The sequence below is a fragment of the Sus scrofa genome, chromosome 1 (genome assembly GCF_000003025.6).
Source record: "Sus scrofa isolate TJ Tabasco breed Duroc chromosome 1, Sscrofa11.1, whole genome shotgun sequence".
Classification (NCBI taxonomy): Eukaryota; Metazoa; Chordata; class Mammalia; order Artiodactyla; family Suidae; genus Sus; species Sus scrofa.
In genome coordinates, this window is record NC_010443.5 from 96,431,760 (window position 1) to 96,459,092 (window position 27,333).

Sequence of the window (27,333 nt, forward strand, 5' to 3'; positions counted from 1 at the left end):
GATGAGGTTCAGATGAAATTATGATGTGGAAAATACAACTCTACAGCACTTTAAAGTTAGAATGCTAGTACTGCCACCTCTTTCCCCACTAAAATAAAATGCCTTCCAGAACCTAATCATACAGCTAGAGCTTTATTTATTTAACTTAAGACATGGCTGGGGAGGCTTTGAATTGAGCCTATCATTGATGACATAAAAGGATTGACTCTGAGGCAAGGGCATGTGGGAGAAAAGGTTTGTGGGCTCTTCAATCCTGGACAAGAAGTACAACCACTTAGGAAAAGAGTTCAGAACAGGAAAGATGGAATAACCAAAGATAAATGTCACCAAATTTGACTCAGACACAGTTCTACTGGGGACAGCAAGGGGTGTGTCCTTTAATTCATCTTATTCACTTAAAGTATTAGACACGTTTAAGAAATGAAGCTCTAAATAGGGTGTTTGGGAGGAAAACTAGCATTAAATATTATTATTAAAAATAAAAACCACTGCTTTGGCTTCAGGTCAAGATAGAATAACAGCCTCTACCTGAAACAATGAAAAAACCAGAACATATGAAATAATAGTTCTCAAGACACTGAACATTTGGCAATGAAGGAAAGCCATCCTGGGAGATAGGAAAATCAACCAGATGAATCCTATGATGCCCCATCTTCCCTCCTCAAGAGATTTTCAGGCCATAAGGTAAAGAGTGAGAGTAGGGGCAAGGGTTAGGCCACAGGAGGTGGCAACTGTCTCCTTCAAAAGCTGGTGAGTTCAGTCCTGCATGAAAGGAGCTCAGATGCTGTCTCTCTACCCTAACAATAAGAAAAAGGCTGAATAACTTGAAAGTCAATAATTCTTCTTAGATCCATCAGAGAACTAACATCACCGTGCAAACCACTGCCCTCAAAACTGGAGAGGGACAAGTAGACACAGTGATTCTCCACCTAAAAGGGGTGGAAGCCCAAGAACAGAAACCTTCACAGGAATGAGTACTAGGTTCCTTCTATCCAGTAGATCATGTCTGGTTCACAACAAAAATTATAATGCAGACGCAACGTCAGAAAGAGAAACAAGGAAAAAATACTTAGGTGGAGACTAAACAACGTGCTACTAAAAAGCAATGAATCCATGATGAAATAAAGGAAGAAAAATTTTAAAAATACCTCAAGAAAAACAATAATGAAAACACAACCATACAAAATCTATAGGATACAGCAAATGCATTCTAAGAGGTAAGTTCATAGCAATACAGGCCTTCCTCAAAAAATAAGACAATTTACCAATAAACAACCTAACTTACCACCTAAAAAGATCAGAAAGAAAAGAATAAACACAACCTGAAAGCAGCAGAAGGAAGGAAATCATAAAGATCAGAGAGGAAATAAATAAAATAGATATTAAAAAGCAATAAAAAATCAGTAAAACCAAAAGCTGGCTTTTTGAAAGGATAACAAAACTGACAAACCTCTGGCCAGGCTCACTAAGAACAAAAGAGAAAGGACACAGATTAAGAAAGAATTTTTAGAGAGAGAGAGAAATGAAAAATAAGAAATAACAGCTGATACTGCAGAAATACAAAATACCATAAGGAAATATTATGAACAGTTATGTGCCCCCAAAAATGGACAACTTAGAAGAATGTAAAAGTTTCCTGAAATACACAGCCTGTCAAACTGAATCAAGGAGAAACAGATAATTTGAACAGAGTGATCAACAGAAGCAAAACAGAATCAATAATAATAATAATATCCACCCTGCAAACAAAAGTCCAGGACCAGAAGAATTAACTGGGGAATTCTGCCAAAACCACAAAGAACTTGTACTCATCCTTCTCAAACTCTTCCTAAAGCTCAAAGAGGAAGAAACACTCTCCAAGTCATTCCATGAAGCCACCATTAGCCCGATACCAAAACCAGACAAAGACAAGACCATAGAGGAAAATCACAAGCCATTATATTTGATGAATATAGGTGCAAAAGTCCTCAAGAAAATATCATCACACTGAATCCAACAACATACAAGAAAGATCTAAGATCATGACCAAGTTGTATCCATTCCAGGGTCACAATATACAAAGCTACAGAAATCAAAACTGTGTGGGTTTGACACAGAAACAGACATATAGATCAATGGAACAGAATAGAGAGGCCAGAAAAAACCCACACACCTATGGTCAATTAATCTTTGACAAGACAAACAAGAATATATAATGGAGAAAAAGCCTCTTCAGCAAGTGGTGCTGGGAAAGCTGGACAGTTCCATGTGTATTAATGAAGTTAGAATACTATACACAAAAATAAACTTAAAATGGCTTAAAGACTAAATATAAGACACAACACCATAAAACTAGAACAGAGCATAGGTAAAACATTCTTTGACATAAACTGTAGCAATGTTTTCTTAGGTCAGTCTCCCAAGGCAACAGAAATATAAGCAGAAATAAACAAATGAGTTCTAATCAAACATAAGATTTTGCACAACAAAGGAAACCATAAACAAAACAAAAAGACAACCTAAGGACTGGGAGGAAATATTTGCAAACAATGCAACTGATGAGGGCTTAATTTCAAAAATATACAAACCACTCAACTCAGTAACAAAAAAAAAACAAATAATCTAATCAAAAATGGGCAGAAGACCTAAACAGACATTTCTCCAAAGAAGAAATACAAATGGCCAACGGGCATGTGAAAAGACACTCAATGCTAATTAATAGGGAAAATGTAGTCAAAACCACAATGAGGTATCACCTCACACTGGTCAAAATGGCCATCATCAAGTCTACAAATAGGGAGTTCCCGTTGTGACTCAGCAGTAACGAATCCAACTAGCATCCATGAGGACACAGGTTCGATCCCTGGCTTCACTCAGTGGGTTGAGGATCTGGTGTTGCCGTGAGCTGTGGTGTAAGTCACAGACACAGCATGGATCCGATGTTGCTATGGCTGTGGTATAGTCCCTTAGCCTGGGAATTTTCATATGCCGTGGGTGAGGCCCAGAAAACCAACCAAACAAAAAATGTCTACAAATATTAAATGTTGGAGTGGTTGTGGAGAAAAGGGAGCCCTCCCACACTGTTAGTACAACCACTATGGAAAATATGGAGGTTCCTTAAAAAATTAAAAAGAGTTATCATATGATCTAGCAATCTAACTCTAATACTTGGGCTTACACCCGCAATGCTCAAAGCAGCAATACCTACAAGAGCCAAGACACGGAAGCAATCTAAGTGTCCATCAACAGATGAATGGATAAAAAAGATGTGGTATATATATGAAATGGACTATTACCCATAAAAAGAATGAAATAATGTCACCTGCAATAACATGGATGAATTTGGAGATTATCATATGGGAAGTAATTTAGACAGAAAAAGACAAAAAGTCTATGTTATCACTTACATATGGAATCTAAAAAAATAGTAAGAGTGAACTTATTTACAAAATAGAAACAGATTCATAGATGAAGAAAACAAACTGATGATTACCAAAGGGAAAGAGGAGGGGGGGAAATTGGGAATATGGGATTACCAGATCCACACTATCACACATAAAATAGATAAATGACAAAGATTTACTGTACAGCACAGGGAACTGGATTCAATATCTTGTAACAAACTGTAATAGAAAATAATTTTTAAAAGAACTTGAAAGAGAAGAAAATAGACATACACATACATTCATAAGCATAACTGAATCACTTTGCTGTACATCTGAACCTAACACATTATAAATTGATTATAGTTCAATAAAAATCATAATGCACACTAAAAAACAAAACATACAGTCTGAACAGATATAATAAGTATCAGAACCAGACTCACACATGGAAGAAATGTTGAAATTTTGTGTAATGAAAACATTTTTTAAAATTTTTTTATTTCCCCAATTTTTTTTTCTACATACAGCATGGTGAATCAGTTACACATATATGCATACATTCTTTTTTCACCCATTATCATTGAAAACATATTTTAAACAGTTTATTCCTATGTGTTATTTCAACCACCTTACTCTTTTTTGGTCAGACTGGAATTTAAAACAATCGTGATTAAAAAGGGAGGGGCTCTAATGAAAACAGTGGACAACATGAAAGAACAGTTGAGTAATATAAGGATAAAGATGGAACCTAAGAAAGAATCAAAAAGAAATGCTAGAAATCAAAAACTATGCCTTTGTGACAGGTTCATCAACGGACTGGACATAGCTGAGAAAAGAATCAGTAATCTTGAAGAAATGTCAATATAAAACCTCCAAGACTGAAATACAAAAAGGAATTTTAAAAAAAGGAATAGAATATCCAAGAACTTGTGGAAGTTACCAAAGGTATAACATACACATATTGGGAATACTAGAGGGTGAAAAAAAGAGAAAATAAATATTCGCAATAAGAACCATAGAGAATTTCCCAAAATTAGTAACAGATATCACACCACAGACTCAGAAATCTGAGAACAATTAGGATAAATACAAAAAAAAAAAAAAAAAATCCCCGTCTAAGCATATCCTATTCAAACTGCAGAAAGTAAAATATGAAATTTTTGAAAGAAATCAAAGGAAAACAAATCTTCCTATTGGGCAGACAGGATATTAATTATATTGGGCTTATTTTCAGAAACCATGTAAGAGGTAAGAGAGTGTAGTGAAAAATGCCACCAATGAACTTATTTACAAACCTGAAATAGACTCACAGACATAGAAAACAAACTTGTGGAGGATAAATTAGGAGTTTGGGGTTAACATACACACTATTCTATATAAAATAGATAACAAGGACCTTCTATATAGCACAGGGACCTATACTCAATATTATGTAATAACCTGTAAGGAAAAGGGCTCTGAAAAAGCGTATGTGTATATAAGTCTATCTATCTGTATGTACCTGAATCACTGCCATACACCTGACCCACCTGTGTGTATGTACCTGAGTCACTCTGCCACACACCTGAAACACAACACTGTAAATTAACCCAGGAATTTCTGCATGCTGTGGGTGTGGCCCCCCCAAAAAATCTTAACTAAATAAAGATGTTTTAGATCCAAAGATGGTGGTTCTGAAATCAAAGTTTTAATGGATACTTTATGTGAGAAGCTTGCTGAACACTCTCTTGCTGAAATAATCTATCCTTTTGGTTTCTGTGATCCTGACTTCCCTTCTCTCTTAGCTGCTTCTTCTCGATCTCCTTGTCGTGTTCCCTGTCTAACTCCTTCCTTACTCATCAACTTCTCTGGATGAGCTCGTGCCCTTCCACGGTTTCAGTACTACCCATATGTTACAGGACAAGCCTGTGGCTCATCTAATAGCATGTGGGTATGACTCCCAGACATCAAATCAATTGATTCTTGTTCCAGTTCCAAAGTAGAGTCCAGTAATGACTTAGCCTTGAAACTGTTGTTAGCCTTGAGAGACTGAGGACGATAAATTAGGTTTATACCTACAACTGTACTGCACAACTCTGAGCAGGATAGCTTACCCAGATGACCTGGTCCTTAGTAAACGAGATTGCAAGAATTTCCCCAGCCTTGCATATACAGCACGCTGAGTCTATGAGGGGTCACTAGGGTCTTTAGGTTTAATACAACACCTACTCACACATTATCCCCACTGTCCATTGTCCTACCACTCCCCTATTCCTGAACCTTGCCCACATAAGATTTTGTAGGTCAGCATGGTGACTTTTCCCAAATGCCCAGCATCTTTGATTCATCCACCCCAAACATACCTCATTTCCCTTCATTGTGAATGCCTGCTGCTCAGGCATCTAGTGATTTCCAGTCAGCGTACGTCAAATACAAACAACGATCCATCATTTCTTCATTCACCAATATTTATTAAGCACCTACTATGCATCACACCGTGGTAGGCTCTGGGATGCAAGTGAAATACCACCCCTGCCCTCATGGAGCTTACAATCTAGAAGGGGAAACAGACTCTACACAGTGAATTAATACATAAACATAGGCTGTGCTAGGTACCATATAGGATATAAACACTGATGTGATAGGGAACATCTACTTTTTAGATAGAATGGTCGAGGAAGGCCTCTCTGACAAGGTAGTTGAGAAGCTGGGCATGAAGCCTGGCTCCCCACTTACAAGCTACATGACCTTAGGCAAGTCAAATGAATCTGTTTCTACCTTAATTGGTAGAATCAAACCAAACTCAACAAATGCTCATTACTGTGAATGATCATGAAAACTCTTCAGTGACTTCTCGCTACTTTAAAAGCCTTTCATGATTTCTTACATACTTCTTTTAGTATTCCTTGGCAAATTTCTAGCTACTCTGAACATTGTCTTCTTTATCTGTGTGCTCCTACAGCACTCTGCTCTCCCCTTTCACCGCTGCCTTGTTAATGTCCCTGTTCGCTTATCTCTGATCTGACTGGACTGCAGCTTTGGTGCAGGTAGTCACCTACTGTGAGTTACAAGTGCCTAGCATCTCAAGTGTGTGATGACTCGAGACTTTTATATGCCAAAAGCAGAAGCAAAGATGGAAGACATGGAGGAAAGCGGGAAAGTCTTATGGAGGAAGGTGCTGAAGATAACAGAGGACACAGGAAGCAAAGGCTCATGTAGCTGAATAGGCCTTTTGACCCACTTCGACCCCTGAGACTGGAATGGGAGGATGAAGGTGCGCAAAAATGGAAAGAAATCATGCTCAAGTCCTGGACCTTCCGGTTGAATTAGGAAGCAAGGTGATCTGCCGAGAAGGCTATGGTTTGAAAAGGAGTGGCAGGCTATAATAAAAAATACAACAAGTAAGTGTTGGCAAGAATGTGGAGAAAAGGGAACCCTCATGCGCTACTGGTAGGATTGTAAATTGGTGTTCCCAGTGGAAAAAAGTAAGGAGGTCTCTCACAAAATTAGAAAGCAGAACTACCACATGACCCAGCAATTCCACTTCTGGGTATTTACAAGAAAATAAAAACACTAAATTTGAAAAGATATGTGACACCAATGTTCCTTGTAGCATTATTTACAACAGCCAAAATATGGAAGCAACCTAAGTGCCCATCACCAGATGAATGGGTAAGGAAGACATGCATATATATATACGACAAAGTATTATGCATATATATAGCAACAAAGAAAGAAATCTTGCCACTTGTGATTAACATGGATGGATCTTGAGGGTATTATGCTAGATGAAATAAGCCAAAGACAAATATCCTATGATCTTGCTTATATGTGGACTCTAATAAAAAAATGAAAACAAAGTCACATAAAGAACAAATGGCTGGTCGTCAGAAGGGAGGGGCTAGGATGGGGAGAAGAAATGGGTGAAAGGAATTAAGAGCTATAAACCTCCAGTTATAAAATAAGCCAGAGATGAAACATACAGTATAGGGAATGTGGTATTATTATAACAACTTTTTATGGGGACAGAAGGTTAAACACATATCAGGATGATCATGTCATAATGTATGCAAATGTCAAAACATGTAGCACACCTGAAAGTAACAGAATATTGTAAATCAACTATATTTCAATTAGAAAAACAGGAGCGGTGATATTTGTATTAAATGATGAGAATAAGCAAAAGAACTATGCAATGCCCAAACAGCTGGTGAGTGACTCTGAGGACATGTTGAAGGCTGTGCTAATGAAAGAGCAGTTTAAGTCGGATGAGAGACACCAAGAAAACAGAAAGGTTAAATAGTGGTAGGGAGTTTCAGTAGAATAAAACGTCAGTGAGGTAAGAAAAAAATCTCACTGACCAGAATGTTGGATGGGTCATCCACCAGAACACTGAAGGTAAGAGAGAAGACTGAAAGAATTAGGACAGCAAGGTTGAGACAGCCATGAATCAAGAAGTGAGGCCCCTAGCAAATCAAAGGGAGTGATCAGGAGATTATTTGGTAGGACTAGAGATAAGGGACAGTGTACCTTGGCATGGGCTGCAAAGGGGCAGATTTTTGTCAAAAGCTGTGGGAGAAATTAGAAACTACAACAGAAAGGAAGGGCAGCAACCACCAGCTCTTGAGATCCACAGAAGATGAACAGAGCCCACACTGGTGAGGGCTACTGGCTATGCCAGGACTGTAGGTGACTGCCACATTTGCTACGACAAAGCAGTTGAGAGAAATATGAAAAGACTGACAAAGCAGTCAAGCATGGTTGAGGAGAGAGTGTGGGTAGATAACTGGGAGTGACAAGAATACACACAGAAGGGAGACAAGTGAAGGTGAAAATGGAGAACAGGAAGCTTTAACTTCCTAAGGTGGCAGAAGAACAAGGATGAACTTCTTGGACATTTCCTTTCTGAAATCTCATGCTTACCATCAAACTCATTGTCCCCTCTAAATGACTCATGTCCACTCGGCCTCCTGTCTGTGTAACAGCATCATTATCCTGGTTAGTCAGGCTTTAGAAATGGACCCAGCCCTTATTACTCCACTATCCATACAGACACTGAAGCTTAAGTCTTCCTTTGAGATGGCTCCAGTATCCGCTTCTTCCTTGAAATTAGTTTTGTTTCAGACTCCCGCGTCCCCTGCAAAATTGTTTTTTCCTTTGCAAAATGGAGACACTACTACCTTACTCTGAAGGACTGTGGTAAGGAATGTGGCATTTTTCTAAGGTTCTTAAGAAGCACAAAGTCTGTTTAGTAGGTAAGAATTTCTGATTTTTGAAAACTTGATAAGCCCTTTGAAGTATGGGACCAGATCTCTCATTTACTCTATTTCACATATACTTATGAAATGCACTGGATATTTGTTGAATAGTTTGATGTAGGCCAAAATAAGAAAGCATATTTTATAACAGAACAATACTCTTCTTCACATAAAAGAGTTGAGCTTTGAGAACTTAAAATTAAGGACGCCTTAATATTTCAGAAAGAAAAAGCAGTTTGGGAGATAATGCAGCATACCAATCAAGAAAATAATACCTTGAGCGTCTGAAGATAGCAATCTGTTTTTCTTTCCTCATAAATGCCCTAAGAACACCAAAATGGGACTGGAAACACAAAAAAAATACAGAGTGAAAAAGCAAAGCTTGGCTCTGATTTTGTTATTTTAGCCTTACCACTTTTCCAGTTTGGGGTGGACTGCCTTTGGCTCATAAGATTCTACCGGCTTTGGGGAGCTCAGAAAGGCCAAAATGGACCCTAAAGGAAGAGGAAAAAAAGAGAGCTGGCTACTTAGGGCTGGCCTGAGGCACAATGGTCTTAAAATAGAAAAGTCAAGATTTTCTAACTAAAAGTGGAAAATGTAGTATAACAATGGGCTACTTCAAAGCACCAACTGTGAAAAATCATTTGGCTATCCTTATGCAGGTGTTTGGGGAATGTTTCAGATAGATGTATTTGAAATTGAGACATCCCAGGAAAATCTCTGCTAATTTCTCCAAATCAGTGACATCAGGGTCAGGTGGAGGGCCTTTTGTAGATGCCTGCATAGATATAAATGGCACATATTCTTGGAAAATATGGTTAGACAGTTCTTCCCATACCAAATGGCTGGAGTAGCATAAATTAATAAAACCACTTGGAAAAGTGGTATGAATCAAAAAACTACGAAAGTATTTACACCCTTGACTCAGAAATTCCACCTCTAGGAATATATCCTAAGGAGATAATTTATGCACAATGACATGCACTGCAACACTGCATCCTGAGATGCAGCCTAAAATGTCCAACAGGGAAAGGTAAGAGGAATGCACATCCATACAACACAGTTTTTAATGACACAGGAATAATGCCTATAGATTGAGGGGAAAAAAAGAAAGATACAAATTATACTGAGAATGAATAAAACTATGGAAAATCATACACAAATAGCAAAGAGACTGGCAAGAAATATGAAAAATATTAAAGTGCCTTTTTCAACTTTTCTTATTTGTCTAGATTTCCCACAATAAGCGTGTATTGCTAACAAAAACAGAAAAACAAAAACATTATTGAATCAGGCAAGCATTAAAGAAGAATGGGCGTTTTTGTACAGCTTTATTTGTTTCTGCTAGGAACTGGAGCGTGGTTCCTAACAACAATGACAAAAAAGTGGGGGCGTACAAACAGTCATTCATTTGACAGGAGCATCAGACTCTTTAAAAAGCAGAGAAATTATTAAATTTGTTTCTACAAGTTTCACCATATTCGTGAAGAACTGTAGCAGGAAAAGATGGTGAATCAGGTTCAGTCAATAATCACAATCTAAACAACTTCATCCATGCTCCCATGGATCTAGAGTCACAAAACACCTCACCAGACCTAAATCAAAATGGCGCACGGTTCTACATTTTCCAAGGTGAAAAAGATTAGGAAAATAAAACTGTTTTATCAGAAAAAAAAAAAATGACACTCTTGTTTTTTTTACGCATTGTGGGGCTAGAGAGAAATGAAAAACAGACCTGAAGACTAATGCTTTGTAAAAATCAACTTTACTTGAAAAGGCAAAATGTATCTAATAAATACTTTTTGAGCAGAAGACAAGCAGACTTGGTTACTAAATGATGGATGTCCAGGACGGGTCTGAATTCAAAGTCAGAATGGTCTCTGTTGAATATTATTCATCTAAAATTCAACATCTTACCTTTCTTCCAATTCCTTAAGAGTCTACCCTAGGGAAACTTTGTACCAAGAGTTACAGATCTCTTCATTTACACTCACAATCGTTCACCTAATCATGGTGTTTTCATTCTGGCTTTCCTGAAATACATCATCAAGTAAATGTCATATAACCTAAATTTACCTCTACTGTTTCATGTGGCCTGTATAATTACCCTATGACAGATGCCTAGTATTTATACCTTCTGGGCAGAAATGGAAACAAAATCCTACAGAGGCTCACTTAAGAGTCAGAAAGTTAGTGAATGTCAGCAGACCTTAAGCGTGAAGCTACACTCAGCACCAGTTACATTGTCAGGAGTTACCAAAGCAAGGAAATCTCTTAACATTTCTATGTGAATCACAATGAAAATACACGGTAAGTGTTCGTAGGAGACTAGTAGCTACGGTTTCTTTTCCTTAAACGTTGTCAGTCATTGTTAAAGATGTCACTCGTGGGCTGACATCTAAGTAACAGCTATAGATAACCTCCTCTGAAACTGAATTATACTTGGTTGGGCAGATATCTCGGCTGTAAAAGAAACTGCTACAAAGTCAGGGTCTTAGTAAAAATATTTAGTGACCATACTAAAAAAAGGACAATGGCTTAAAAAGCACGCTATTCCCATAGCGCCAAAAGCATAAAGAAAATTACTCACCTTCAAAGATACACAAAAGTCCCAATTTTAAGATTATAAACTTAAAAGTATATTTTTTAAAATGTTAGTCGCCTGTATGAGATAAATTAAAAATTTATGTGAAATGTATGTAAAGCACCAAAAATGAACAATAAAACTGTTCACATAAAATAGTGAAAAGGAAGCAAAGCACAACTATAAAAGCACAGAGGTATGAGTTACCAGAACCAAGTAAATAAACTAATTTCTATTAATTTGTTCATTTACTTTATAAAACTTTGTTGGTTAAATGGGGGGGAGGGGCTTTGAGAATCTAAAGGGTAACAAAATGGTAACAAATATACAGCATTTCTTTATTAACAAATTATACCACATAAATCAGGTTACTTTTTCTATTAGAGTTAACAGAACTTGCATCCTTATTGAGAGCAGCAACATCAAATTTTACTAGGAAGAAATTCTGCATCTGGACCAAAGGACTATAAAGTAGACTAAGAAGGTACAACTGGCAACTATGATGCAACTATTGGCAAGAAGATTCAGGTTTGTCTTCCATGTTTTTAATAAGCAGCTCTCCAAAAGGGATAATACATTAAGGGGAAGATTCAGCCAAAGGGATGACGTAGAAAATCATATGAAATGAGTCGGTACAAAATAGCACAGAGGCCATGAAAAACTGAGAAGGTGTAGAAAACCAGTGACAAGTCAGCTCCCTGGAGTTGCACAAACCCTGAAGTAATGCATTCCCTTTCCTAACTGAAATTGGGAGGCTCTTCATCTGGCCACTTTCGTTGGAGAAATCAGATTAACCCATTTTAAAAAACGACTGATTTTTAAAGTAGATATAGTTCGGGTAGAGAAAGCTAAACATTAGGGAACTATTAACTCCTTAAGAACTCAGAAATTATTCTGCGGCCAAATGAAGCAAAGGAAAATATTAACATTTGGATAAAAATGTTCCTCTAAGGGTAAAACTCAAGTTTCCTATGAGATTTAAAATCAAATACTCAAGAGAGCAGTCTTCAAAGTGGGTTTCAGGCCCATCCTCTCCCATCCTTTCTTACATTCAAACATTTCTAATTGTTTTGTCCTTCTCAGTTTTAGGAAAAAATTCTTTTTAAAAAAGGAAAAGGAAATTTGATGCCACCCCCTTCCCTTTGGTATTGTTTGTTAAGTCTGAAAACCACTATTATGAGAAATATAAGATCTAACACATCTTTCCTTTGTCAGTGTTACTAAACGGGAAAGTTGCAAGGAAGATTTGTACATTTTTCTATAACATAAAGGAGCAAAAGAAGTCTTCAGGAAGAAATTAGACTTTGTTATTCCCACTGCTCCTAAATCTGTTCTTCGAAGCACTGCCACCAAGCTCTCAGTATTTCTGGACAGCATGAACAAAATTCTAACAAACATTCCAGCCACACCTCACTCCAAAAAATTTCATTCAACAGCTGCAGAGACTTTCTTTTATGAGAAGGTAAGCCCAATTCATAGAAATCTCCAAAATGAGAAATGTACAATTACCAAAAATAACACACATTATGTCAGGGCAGTCGGTGATAGTGTTCTTCAGTACAATCACTTAACAAAGCACAACCAAATCCCAGAACCTCACTCTGCATTCATTAGCACACAGCATCAAATGTAAATGACACGGGGAAAAATGTGTAACACAAGGGCCATTTTTCTTGGATGGAATCAGGAAGGAAAGTGGAACTGCAGGAAGAAAAGTGGAACGAACCCAAGCTTTGGCCACTTATCAAGACTTCATTACTTCAACGAAAGAGAACAAATCTCCATGGAACGGACTCATTCGGCAAACATTAATGTCTTTCCATATATTTTTTCCTTCACATCAGGTTTAACAAAGATTGCTGTCATTTTAGAACCACTGATTACATTCTTTTTAATTAGAAAAACGTTTACTTGAATATTTACATAATTTTATTGCTGTTTATTACAACAAAAAAATTAACTGATTTGTAGAATCCATCCAGTAACGTATGAAATTGAAATCCATCTCTCAAGAAGATACAGTTATGGCTGGATGTGTCTGATGCTCAGAGTACAGCAGGGATAAGAAAAATCCTTGCGTGTCATGTGGTTCTTGCTGCAGTCATCTGTGTTCATCTCTCGAAAGGCAAAAGAATCCATTTGACGTTTCAATAAATATCAAAGTAACTGTTACCAAAAAATAGCTTCCGCGGATCAGGGATCCAAGAAAGCAGCTTTGACGAATGATTCCTAGAATCGAGTGAGTCCTCCTTTTAGTCCAATGAGATGATGTCGGGAATGTTACTTCCACTGCTGGTTATGACCCCTGTCTCACTTCTGCTGCTGGATGAACTAACATGAGTAGTGCTTTCATGGGGGCTGGTGGTGGTGACAGACGTACTGCTTGCGGTTAAGGGTGAGGTGAGACTATCCAAAAACATAGGAGGACAGTACTGCTTGAAACAAACAATGATGCCGATGAGGAAGAGGCTACATTGATTTTAAATAAAGAGACTAGAAACTGTTAAGATATGCACAAGTGATAGCCACATATTTAAACATCAGTGGGATTTAAACATTTCTCAAAACTTCACATCTTTGGATGGAAGGTGGCATGAATTTATTTTACATTACTTAGTGAGTGCAGCATATTCTTGATTCTCTCAAAATTTATAGAATTCGTTCATCAAATATGGAGGTACAAGTACAAAAATGGCAACAATAACTGAAATTATTTAAAACTGAATACTGGTCCCACAATCATGATTCATACTAAATATCAAAAAGAATTTGCTCAGTATTTACACCAGGTTTAAGCACACTGTAAAAGGCTAATAAATACTTATTTCTAATGGTGTTAAGCAAAAATGCTAAAGCAAAATTCAGCAATTCTTTCAAAATTCAGTATTAACCAGACCCTTAAGGACTAATGTTAAGACTGATCAGTAGAAAAGCAGCATCTGACTCCTCTGTACATACATGTAGAAGACAGCATACATTCTAATACAGAGACCATGTGGGTGGGCGCTAACTTCCACAGGATGCTCAGAATGAGAATTCCCTCACTTGTTCACAGAACTTTGGAGTCAATCTTAAAAGAGATCTGTTCTAATCTAATCTTCCTTTGAGATGCTTGCTAACACACCCTCGAGTGTTCATATTTCTGGTTTCTTTAACATCCTAGTTGCTGATTCTCAAACCAAGTCCAATCTGTTAGTACTCCAATACTGACCAGAAGGAACAAAAAGAAACAGGAGCCAGAAGCCTTCTTATCACTGCGGAATATTTTTATGAGGGGAAACAACTGCACTGATTTTAGAGAGATAAGCGAGCTCCAGAATATACCACAAGAGAGGCCCTAAGTTTGTGTTTAGATTGACTGTATGAAAGATCAGTTAGGATATCTGATCAATATTATCAATTCTATATATAATACAGCCTATAATCAAAGATATTAAGAACAGAAATTTAAAACTGAAGTTGTTGAGAGTACATGATCTTCAAAAAGACCATAAAATGGAAACAACAGCCCCAGGTTTAAGGTTGCCAGTTAGTGAAGGAATAACAACTAAAATTCAGGCTGCCTTTCAAAAAAGTAATTTAATGTTTAGGATGGACAACTGTCTTGGTTCACCAATAAAACAAATGCCAGGCACAAAGAGATTCAAGAAACATTGGTTAAGGGGGAGAAGTTCTTAAAGAACTTCTAAGAACCTCTAAAGAGAGTTAGTTACATTGCCAAGTCTTAACTTCTTTAAAGTTAAATCAATTTCTAATTTTCCACTAAAATTGAGGCAAGAATCTGGAAAAATCTCAGAAACTTAACATTTTATTTCTACTACCTCCCAGGCAGTTTTGGACCACCCAGTAGTAAAACGGTGTTCTTTTTCATTTATAAAATGAATGCTAGACACTACAGTCCTGCTATCAATAGCTTCTGTGCCTTGAAATCTTATAATACTCAGGTTGCAGCTAATTTATACCTAACTCTGTACCTCTACATGTAATTCCAACATATCTGCACAAGGAAAAAGTAAAACAAATCTAAGGATTCCAAAGGAAAACCGAAGGCACAACCTAACACTTCATTTGGCTTATCAAACAAGGTAGCCTGATACCAAGCATACTAAATAGTCCCATAAAATTAAAATTCTCTTGGTTCCAAGATCATTTTTTTTTCAAAAAGGGTGGTTCACATAAACATCAGTAATGATTTAAGACTGAAGAATCTATTTCCTAGAAAATATATATAGATGTTTTGCTATAGAATCTACTGATGTATTAAATCAACTCAGGATGAGAAGAAACTCATTCTGTGCCCATGACATTGAGCCCGAATTTCCAGTGCTGTTTGTGTGATCAGATACATAGTGAAGCAAGACGCTAATACGAGACCTGTGGTTAGCTGATTCTGAGCAGCATACAAAGCCGCGGTCCATGGTTCTTCCTCCATCCCTCCCTACTCAACACTTCTCTCAAAGTCCTTCTCTTTTGCTTTCCCCTTCGCCTCTCTCATGCCTTTCTCCCCTCTGCTCTAGGCCTACTGGTGGATTCCATGCTTACTGAAAGGTCTTCGTGTTGGGACACAAAGATTCTAGAGTTCCTGACAGAGAAAACGGGGGCAATTTTAAAATACGGCATCTCCAAAATCTGAATCTGACTGCGTTTAAAACCAAGGAAGAACCAAGCTTCAGCTATTTTCCATGCACAGAATAAGTGTTTTACAAATTATCTCTAAAGTTTTACACTTCCAGCCATCTAGAACTGCGTCCCTTCATTTTAATCACTCAAATGCTTGTAAGAAATGCCAATTGATTATATTAATCTAAATAAAACATAATAAATATTCAAGTATTAAGGCCAATATAGTATAAACTGAAAAACAGCAATTTTATCCTTCCAAATAAAGTTGTGATTTATACTGTACTTCCTTTCCATCAATTTAAGTCACTGAGAGTTTACTGTCCTGATTTTATGCAACTGGTCATTTTTAGTTAGTATGACACAACCAACAATCAATACAAATTAGTTGCTTAAATTCAGGATACATACCTGGGGATCAACTGGAATAAGGGAAAGAAAATCCAAACCTAAAACAAAAATGTTCTGTTAATAGTTGTCTCATATTCTGGAGACAAGAATTATTTCCCAAAATCACTTTTTATTTATCGTTAAGTCATAAAACATCTGGGTTAAGGTCTTACCATTCTGCTGTATGGAAGGTCTATACCACGAACAGGACGTTTGAGGATGCTTAATGTGCATAAAACCTCAAGATGAACATATTTCCTGACAAAGCAACTGGAAAAACCACCTCCCAGAGACTTAAAGGGAGCAGTTCAAAATTTTTCAGATACATAGGACTAGTCAAAACAAATGTCCCCCTCTCATCACTTAGCAGAATGAGAAACAATAAATTGAAGAGATCATGATCTGGATTCAGATCACTAAAAAACACATAGACTCTTAAGATACTTCACATTTATTTTTTTAGAAATACACCACATTGAGCTTTATCTAACACACCACTTCTTAGACAGACAGATGTCTATTTCACGGACAGCTCTCTATCCTCCTGTCCCCACAACAAGAGTAGTACACAGTTCAATGCTCTGCACAAAGCAAGCATTTAATAACTGCTACTCACAAGCTGAATCTTACCAAGGTTTACTGGGTTATGAGTTAATGCAGTTTTCTGAACCAAAGATCTGGGATTCTCCAATTACGCTTCAGAAACAGGAATGTTTGTTCAGTAATACCATTTTGAAATATTAAAAGTTGTAACAATAAAAAATAAAGAACTTGGGAGTTCCCATTGTGGTTCAGTGGTAATGAACCCGACTAGTATCCACAAGGATGCGTGTTTGATCTGTGGCTCTGCTAAGGGGGTTAAGGATCTGGCATGGATGTGAGCTGCAGTGTAGGTCACAGACAAGGCTTGGATCTGGCATCGCTGTGACATAGGCTGGCAGCTACAGCTCCTATTCGACCCCTAGCCTGGGAACTTCCATACACTGCAGGTACAGCCCAAAAAAGACAAAAAATTAAAAAATAAAAACCTTCAGTTCTGTAAAGTCTAGCAATAAACTTCTAGGTCAGGTCCCTAAGACCTGTATGAATAAATTTCAAAACATCAAAAAAATAAAAATCACATACTAGGTATAGGTTATGAAGACAGGCCAATTTCTATTCATTCCATGAATTTTTATATGCTGGTCCTCATGTCACCTCAAATATAACAATCATGCAGAGTGTAGACTGTTACTCTAAATAGAGACTATTAGTGGGAAATGATAATTAAAATTTTTAATAATGAGTATGAATAATTTATAAATCAAAATATTAAAGTATATTTATTCCCTTATAATCGCTAAGGGTATAATAGAAGTACACAGCGAGTAATACAAGCTATAGCACCAATCATCTGAAAGAAATCATTAAATTTCTAAAGCATTATTGAAAATTGCTGGTATGACTTTTCAATTCACATGCCTGTCACTAGGCTGTATGATACAGCGAGGTCTGAGCCAACACACTGGACAAAGAAAAACACAACCACGTTTTCCAAGGAATTCCCCATTGAATTGATAGTAATTAGGTGACATCTCAATAAGCAGAATTTTTCTTCACATTAATGATACTGTCTGATAAATCCTGTTTCAGCTGAACAGTAATTCAAAATTTGTCTAATCCTTATAGTATCTTCTCAGAGCTTTATAAATTATTCAATATTTCTATTGACTAAGTCACAAAAATAATTTACTGTCATGTCATTTAATTCATTGGCTTAATTTTATTAATTTTATTAATTTTGCCTCAAAAGGTACATTTTTCTTTATATAATATCTTGTTTTTAATAGTTCACTTAATTTTATACACTCACTTTTAATGTTTGTCAAACCTCTAAAGCCAATTTTGCTGTATTTCCCTGGGCTAGGGGTCCAATCGGAGCTACAGCTGCCAGCCTACGCCACAGCCACAGCAACGTAGGATCCAAGCTGCATCTGCGACCTACACCACAGCTCACGGCAATGCCAGATCCTTGGCACACTGAGCAAGACCAGGGATTGAACCAGCAACCTCATGGTTCCTAGTTGGATTTGTTTCTGCTGTGCAACAACGGGAACTCCCCAACCGCTCATTTCCTAAATGTCTATTCCCATTTAATAACTTCAATTTAAATAAATACACAGGCTTGATATAATTTTCAAACTGTTTCTGCAGTTCTAGCACTGGAAGCTGTCTATCGAGGTGCCAAGTTTCTCCATATTTTCATTCTTTCAACTCCCAGCTCTTCAGTTGTACTGTAATTCTGATCATTATTTCACATGTGCTAGTAGTTACACACTCTATTGCTAACATATTTTGAGAAATTTACTTGATCTATACCTTTTGACACCTCATCCAGGGATAAATGAATACGGTGACTTACACACTGCCATAATAAAATACCTATAAATTTTCCCAAAGTTTTGGTTGAAACCTACTGTCTCCTGAGCATTACAGAGATGTCCACACAAAATTCAGTAATGTTGTAATGTATATATTTCTTACTGAAACCATTTCTTCTCAAATAGTAACAATGAAGTTTGATAGAGAATTTCAGGTGTTATTCCTTCTATTAAAAAAACTATTATCAACATCTTATGATTCTACTTTCTAAGTATAAGCTATTAAAACTCATACATGAGATAGATGGAAGTTTCATGAATGGTGATTAAATGTCACTGTCTTATTTTGCAAGTTTGGTAGAATGCTTTTTTTCTCAAGTCACTGTAAGTTTCAAAAGCAACGATATGTTGTATTGACATATTTTTAGGCCCTCCTAAGGATGTCATGGTTGAAATTCCCAATTATCTTTAACTGAAAAGCAAGTAGTGTTAAAAATTCTGATGACATATTCTAAATGTGGTTTATAAATATTGATAAAATTGTAGTTTTTAGATTTTAAATACTTCATGTGAAACTGACTTTATGTCTTATTAATGAATAACAACACATTTTCCTTACTTGAGCCATCAACTTTAACAAAACATAAGCGCTACATGATTAAATATGTAAATGTTTCGCACTTTGAAATTTTAATGACACAACTTTTGAGCACCACTCGCACCTGACAATACGGCACGAGCAATAATAAGGCAGTCATATTTTTTTCGTGAAATAATCAAGCTGTTTTCCATTCCATAAATACAAATTATCTGTTTTATTTTGCATTCACTGTTGAACAGTATCAGAAGATGATCCGAGCTGCAGTTCATTATTAATATCATTTCTTCTTCGTCCTCCTGCAGATTCAGAAGATTCATGTTTATGATGTTTAAAAGGAATGTTAAGAAATGTATTAAAAGTCTGTCATCTCTCCATTCTTGGTGTTCTATTTAATATTTTATTATAAATTATTAAATTTATAAATATAAAAACTGTACAGAATGACTAATTACATTAAAATTATGCACAAAAAAACCCCAAAGTAATTACTAATTATAAAAGAGCACACTAACCATATAAAACCAAAATAAAAACTAAACTATTAAGATACATTAACTGCCACATAATTCATAGGTGACAATAAACTGGTAAATCTTTTAAAGTACAAGAGATTCTATTCTATTCAGTTTATCAACTGATAAAGCATCTCAATATTTTAGTAATCAGTCCCTATACTGGCTTAAATTAGCTAAATATCAGCCTTGGATATTATAATGTTTTAGTTCCCTAATATCAGCTTGAAATATATTTTATGAAATACACAGTTAACATTTTACTGCATTTTCTCAAATCTGCAAATTTTATAACATCTCATTTTATGCCCCAAATTTTAAATAATAGCAATTCTCTGAAATTAAAAATTCATCCAAACTCACATAATTTGAAAAGTTCGAAAAAGCGACTTGTACATTGTATCTATTTTACTGCTAAATGGCCAGAATCAGTTAGTAAACAGAGACTGTTCGTTATTTTTTTTTAGGATTAATTTTTTTTTTTTTGGTCGCATTTCTGGCACGTGGAAGTTCCTGGGCCAGGGACTGAACCTGTGCCACAACAGCGACTCAAGCCACAGCAGTGACAATGTTGAATCCTTAATCTACCAAGCCACAGAGGAACTCCCCAGGATTAATTTTTTTTTCCTTTTTAGGGCTACATGTGCAGCACATGGAAGTTCCACGGCTAGGGGTCAAACCGGAGCTTCAGCAGCCAGCCTATGCCACAGCAACACCAGATCCTTAACCTACTGAGTGAGGTCAGGGATCGAACCTGCATCCTCATGGATACTAGTCGGCTGAGCCACAATGGGAACTCCCCAGGATTAACTTTTAATTCACGATCTTTAGGAAACAAATCCTTCAGGAATGCTTGTTTGTAACACATATTAAAATGACATGAATACTCTTCAACTTCATTTAAAAGTAACCATGGTTAAAGCAAAACATGGCAGTTAAGAATTCAGACTCTATGAGTTTCCACCTTTCTTATGGATCATGAAACCTCATCTGCATCTCAGCATCAAGCTTTGTATCAACAAATACTTTATAACTGGTGCTAGCTGGGTTAACAAACAATTTTTTAAAACACCAATTCCCAAAGTACATATGGAATAAACATATTTAAGAAGCAAAAAGTATTCAACATTTTTTTGATGGATACTATTTTTTCCTATTAAATTTTTTTCAAACTGAGTAAATTCTGAACAAATTTCAAGTGACAACATTACACGGGGCCAGAGTACACAGCTATCAACTGTTTTAACAACAGATTTTGCTCAATTGAATACATACTGTGTTTAAAATAAAAACTTTACTAAGAGGGGGCAAGAAGAATAGATCAATAACAGGAAGGGGTAACTGTACTCCAATAAAAAGGCCCTTCAGAGAGAAGGGACGTCATAAATTTAATCAGTCACTGGCTCTAACCTGCTCAAATGACAATGACAATGACCAAAAAAAAAAAAAAAGTCTGCAAAAACAATGGCAATGGAGGGAGGGGAATAAGAGGGAGGGAAGGAAAGGCTTAAATTGTATAATATGGCCTTGCTTGCATAAGTCTTGGTAGTAAGGTGATTCAAGCAGCCTTGAAGTTTTTAACTGTTTAGTTAATACGCATATATAAAAGATATCCCTAAATATTAAGCAGTGCTGTAGGGAAACAGCAGGCAGACCCTACTTTTAGAGGGTAAAGCTAGGAGGCAACACTGGCCTCAGAGTACACCAGTATAACCTGAAGTTGTGATGGGCCGCCAAGAAGTGTTGGGCAAAGTATGAGAAAATAATCTCCCAAACCCATGAAGTTGCCATGATAAATAAACCAAGAACAAATCTCTGAGTACAAATTCTCTACAAGGGAGAACATAGTCTATACAATTTTCCTATTTTCCTACTATATTTCCTCTCATCCAGAATCTATAGATTGCTCTATGGATAAAAAGACAGGAACTGAATGTGCTGTACTGATAACAGATACTATCTTTAAGTGAACCCTTCAAATTTCCTGAGCATTTCTATTCAAAATATTTCAATCATATTTGCGCCACAGATTAAGACAAAAAATAAATGATACAACTTGATAAAAACCAAAACAACACTTCACATACCTGGCAAATCTGATGACATGCTTGATATTGGCGTGTGGTGGAATGGTACTGAGTAGTCTGTTAATGAAGGCGGAATAGCAGCAGGATCAACCGAAGTCACACTGGGCACCCTTACAGAAGATGGCTGATACATGAGAACCCTGTTTTAAATAGCACGGGAAATTACAAACAATCTGGCTGTTAGTTCACAGGAGAGAAGGGGTGTACCACTGGGCATTCTCAGTCGTAAGTTCACTAGGTTTCAAAACAACTCCAGGGTAGCTACCTACTACACAGGACTCCGCCCCACTCTCCTCTTTCCTAACAGTCTTCACTTTAACATGAACATACATTGGCTCTCAACAGCAGCTGTGACGTTAGAAAAAGGTGGCATTAAAACATGATGTACAGCGCTGGAGTACTACATAAAACTCTGACCCACGAATGCATGAGGAGATTAGTAGTCTCATATATAAAGAAATTTAGAAATAAAATAGAAGACTCCTAAGATTTGATATAAATCAGGGTACCTTTATGAGTGAAGCTACTTTAGCTCAACCATGATTTCTTCCATTCTAACATGAATGGTATTAATTATTAGCAATCTTCTCTGGGAATCACCTGAGCAAAGACAGCCAGTTCTAAAGCCAGCCAGCCTGATAACAGCAGGCAGCAAGCAGAAATTAGAATAAGATGATTACTCCAGATTTAAGACATAATATCCAGAAATAAAAACACTGGCTACCACGTTAACACCTGCTTTTCCAAAAGGGCTTACGACTTTGAAATTAGCTGTTCATGCTACTAAAAAATACAAATTAAATACACAAGATATATTTCATAATTGGTATTTTTATATATGTATATATGTATATGCTACACATATATACATATATAACAACTCTAAATTTCAAGAAGCACTATAATTAAACATATTTTTTTAAAAGTTTAGGGGAAAAATGATTTTATATTCTTTCTACTTAATTTATCATTTTATCTTAGCCCAGGGTAAACAATTAGACATTCTCAAGAAAACATCTTGAATATATTACAAAAAACTAAGCAACATTATGGATCCTATGACTGACAGTAGCCATCTTTTTGTCTGACATCTTAGCGAGGCTGCTCTCCCAGCTTTGTGATGCCTGCCCAAGGATGGCAAGGAAAAGAAAGATGCCGGAAAGTCAGCCGAGAAAGACAAAGACCCAGTGAACAGGTCTGGGGGCAAGGCCAAAAAGAAGTGGTCCAAAGGCAAAATCTGGGACAAGCTCAATAACTAGTCTTGTCTGATAAAGCCATGTAAGACAAACTTTGTACTCAAGTTTCCAACTCCAATAAGCTTATAACCCCAGCTGTTGTCTCTGAGAAACTGAAGAGCCATGGGTCCCTGGCCAGGGCAGCCCTTCAGTAGCTTCTTAGTAAAGGACTCATTAAACTGGTTTCGAAGCACAGAGTTCAAGAAATTTACACCAAAACCAGCAAACGTGAAGATGCCCCAGCTATCAGTAAAGATGCATGAACAGATCCCACCATGTACACTTTGAAAAATAAAAAATAAGGGGTGGGGGGAGACAGGGTCACAGGGGACATAAGGGTCAGCATTCCAGAGCACTACTGCTAGCTTAATGAGAGAAGCAGAGACCTCTGTAGCTGGAAGGGACCACGACAAGGATGAAGTACAACTTAAACTTTAAGTACAAACTTAAAGCAGAACCATCAAAGCTAGACTGAGATGACAAGTAGGTCCTCTAGATGTTCTTTCCTATGGTTGGAAATTTTCCTGTTATTGCTCAGATTATTAAATACTAATAAGAAATGATATATTTGCATGACATCCTCCATACTCTAAACTGACAAAACTATTTCATAACCTCAATTTAAATCTCAAACCATTTAAATAATTACACTCTATTTAGTCACTGGAGGCCCTCTAAAAACTAGTCTGCATTATGACATGAGGATCTTGTCATTCTGAACTATTCTGTACCATTTGTCAAAAGTAGAGGTGCCACTGGAAACACAAAATATGAAGTCATCTGCAGTGGACATGCATGGCTGTATTGGCAACTGTCAGTCTCAAAAAAGTAGATAAATAACATAGGTCAGAGTTCAGAAATCTTAAACTGATCCACTTGGGAGGCACAGGAAATATGTCTGAGACATAAGCCTGGTATTTCAAAACACATTTTCCAGACATAGACGACGACAGAAAAAAAGAGCAACCAGGTTTGGTTAGAATCAGGAGGTTTCTTGGCCTCCAATGTTACCTGTCTGACCTAAAACCACAAAGGTGGACTCCAAATGGGGAAAGAGAAACCCTGAGATGAGATCAAATAAGTATACTGTATTAATGCACGTCGTCTTCTGGAGATTTGAAGACACTGGGCCTCTACAAGGATGAAAGAACAGGGAATTACCACAACTGTTTTCAAATTAGACATGATCCTAACTCCCACACAAGGATGTGTATCCAAAATCGGGGGATGGGGCACAGGCAGTAGGAAGGAGAAAGAAATTAACTGGCATGTGTCAGTGCTAAAGAGGGGTTTAAAAAGCAGCTCTCAGGAGTTCCCTGGTGATCTAGTGGCTACAACTCAGCACTTTCACTGCTGTAGCCCAGGGTTCAATCCCTGATCTGGGACCTGAGATACAGCATCAAGTCATTACACGTTGTGGCCAAAAATAAATAAATTATATATATATATAATATTTTAAAGCAGCTCTGATTATTCTGGCTGCCTCATCATATTAATATATCTTAATCATATATACATATTTTTCAGAGGCAAGTTTTTGAAGAACTATACACACACACACAATACACACACACACACGACTTCATTTATTTTAAAAAAAGTGAGAAGTACATTTAATCTCACTTTTCCTCTGACACTTAAAGAAACAAAAAGAAAAATTTCAGGTTTACAAGAAAAAGACAATAGCTACCTTCCTCCTGCTGCCCTCCTTCTCCTCCTTTGGTATCTCACACTGGAGACTATCTTTTGTCTTAATCCTGAATGAACTCTTCAACCTAGATCAGATTTACAGAGAACAGCAAGCCTCACTTTCTTACCCTGGCCCCTCTACTTACATCTGTAGGGGAGAAAGCTCAATGTCCCCACACATGTATGTCACCACAGTAACACCTAACCATTGCCCATCTTCTGTTCTCATAACATTAAACTCTGAATGATTAAATAACTATTCCTTGTTTCTCCAATACAAAACACTGTCATAGCATGTGAAAATATCATAGAGTTAGCATAGGTCAATTCCTATTACCTAAACTTTGCAACCATTAACACAAATTCAACTTTATACAGAATGAGTGAAATTCATCTTTCAGTTAGGATCATCTGGTAGCAGACTGCTGTTTTAATCAGAATCTTCACAAGGACCACATTCAGAAAGGTAAAAGATTCTAATGCCTACACAAAAAAACAGATCTATTTGTAGATATGGAATAACACGGAGAAATGCAAATGGCTATGTCTGGTAGATCTGTGTGTATAAAAATGTGATGCTAGAATAAATCATTTTTAAAAGCTTTTAATATTTGTTACTCCCTCCTCACAGGACTGGCAAATACACACACAGGCATATGTATGTGTACATATATAAATTTTCATAGCTTTATCCGTAATGTCACGGCAAAAAGTTGAACTGCTGTTAGACAGCAAATATTAGTATTCTGGATTGTGTGCTGAATCCATCATACTTGTCTGAAAATTCATTAACTCAAATTTTTATCTGAAATTTGAAATTCACTGAATGTTCCCACTTTCTGATCTTAAAAAATATTAAGAAGATCCAATTTTGCTACCAATTCCTAAAGATTCTTTATCTGTCTCTAATCTTTTGTTTCCTGTCTTTGGAATGTCTCTTTGTTAATGACAAATCAATGATTCAATTCCCAAAAAATTAGGTAGGGGATATCTTATTGAAAATTATCCTTTAATGCAGAAAAACATCCTAAGTTTTCTAAAAGTCTTAGATTAAGGTGCAAGTTTCTTCTGATAGGGTATGCAAGAAAAGAGGCTAGACTTACCATCAAAGTGTTAACAGTGGTTTTTTTCTAGGAAGAATGCTTTTTAATTCCTGGTGCTTTGTAAAACTGTTTATAAGATTGATTTTTCTTTTCTTCCTAAGACAATACCTCTTAAAAAAAAATTAAAAAAAAAAAAAAAACCTGCTTACCTGATTTTTTGAACTGTAACTTTTCTCTCATTTGCTATCACTGACCAAGAAGTCCTACAACAGACTTAGACCTCAGGAAAAAAAACATAAAAATTCTAGATGTTGACACAAAAGAGAGGATTTGACAAGAATGACCAGGAACAAAGCCAGAAAAGAATAAAGAGGTGGAGGGGATTACAGAAATGACATAACCATAGCATGAGTCTCCACTGAGACAGGAGACTCTTAAGTCAGAAAATATGATGTTAGTACAAAACATCAACTTTCCTAGTGATCGGAAAACTCAATGGAAATTTTTCCATTTTTCATTCACTGGACTTGGATCTGCCAAATATTATAACAAAGAATAAACCTAACCCAGTTTATCAATGACTCCCTTTCAAGAACTACAAGATAACTATCCCATATTCTCTTCTCCTGGCTTAACAGCTTCAATCCTTAGACCCGTTCACCCACCAGGCTACAGTTTCCACTATTCACCATCCTGCTCCCCTCCTCTGGCTGCAATCATTCATTAATACCCTTGATGATCAGCTCTGACTAAAATGGTCTAAGTGAAAGCTCTCTAGCTTAGAATGGAATAAAACTGGCATTAGTATGTATCCTAGACACTGCTTCTTTTATTAATGCAGTCTAAGAACAAATCAGCTTGAGTAGTGAATGCTTCAAACCATTAAGAATTTCCACGAGGATACCTCACAAAATCAAATACCTCGGAATACACCTGACCAAGGAGGTAAAGGACCTATATGCCGAGAACTATAAAACTTAAATCAAAGAAATCAAAGAAGATGTAAAGAAATGGAAAGATATTCCATGTTCCTGGATTGGTAAAATCAATATTGTAAAAATGGCCATACGACCCAAAGCAATCTACAGATTCAATGCAATCCCTATCAAATTACCCATGACATTTTTCACAGAACTAGAACAAACAATCCAAACATTTATATGGAACAACAAAAGACCCAGAATCGCCAAAGCAATCCTGAGAAACAAAAACCAAGCAGGAGGCATAACTCTCCCAGACTTCAAGAAATACTACAAAGCCACAGTCATCAAAACAGTGTGGTCCTGGTATCAAAACAGACAGACAGACCAATGGAACAGAACAGAGAATCCGGAAATAAACCCTGACACCTATGGTCAATTAATCTTTGACAAGGGAGGCAAAAACATGAAATGGGAAAAAGAAAGTCTATTCAGCAAGCATTGCTGGGAAACCTGGACAGCTGCATGCAAAGCAATGAAACTAGAACACACCCTCACACCATGCACAAAAATAAACTCCAAATGGCTGCAAGACTTAAATATACGACAGGACACCATCCAACTCCTAGAAGAAAACGTAGGCAAAACACTCTCTGACATCAACATCATGAATATTTTCTCAGGTCAGTC

The 27,333-nt window shown here is 36.7% G+C and overlaps 1 protein-coding gene and 1 pseudogene across 11 annotated transcripts in view; one reads left to right on the plus strand and one right to left on the minus strand.

Annotated features, from left to right (window-relative positions):
• PIAS2 (protein inhibitor of activated STAT 2) overlaps positions 1-27,333 on the minus strand; it is a 144,164-nt gene that overhangs the window by 30,125 nt on the left and 86,706 nt on the right. For 3 of the 11 annotated variants that reach the window (XM_021092655.1, XM_021092622.1, XM_021092632.1), the window contains 3 exons: positions 21,757-21,896; positions 16,218-16,255; positions 9,907-13,621 (listed from right to left, as the gene is read on the minus strand). In XM_021092655.1, coding sequence (XP_020948314.1) covers positions 13,439-13,621; positions 16,218-16,255; positions 21,757-21,896 — 361 coding nt within the window. In that variant the 3' untranslated portion in view covers positions 9,907-13,438. Of the gene's footprint in view, positions 1-9,906; positions 13,622-16,217; positions 19,454-21,756; positions 21,897-27,333 lie in introns of those variants that run through there. The other 8 variants (XR_002344194.1, XR_002344195.1, XM_021092626.1 and 5 more) reach the window with 6 other exon arrangements.
• On the plus strand, positions 22,136-23,456 carry LOC110256585 (annotated as a pseudogene).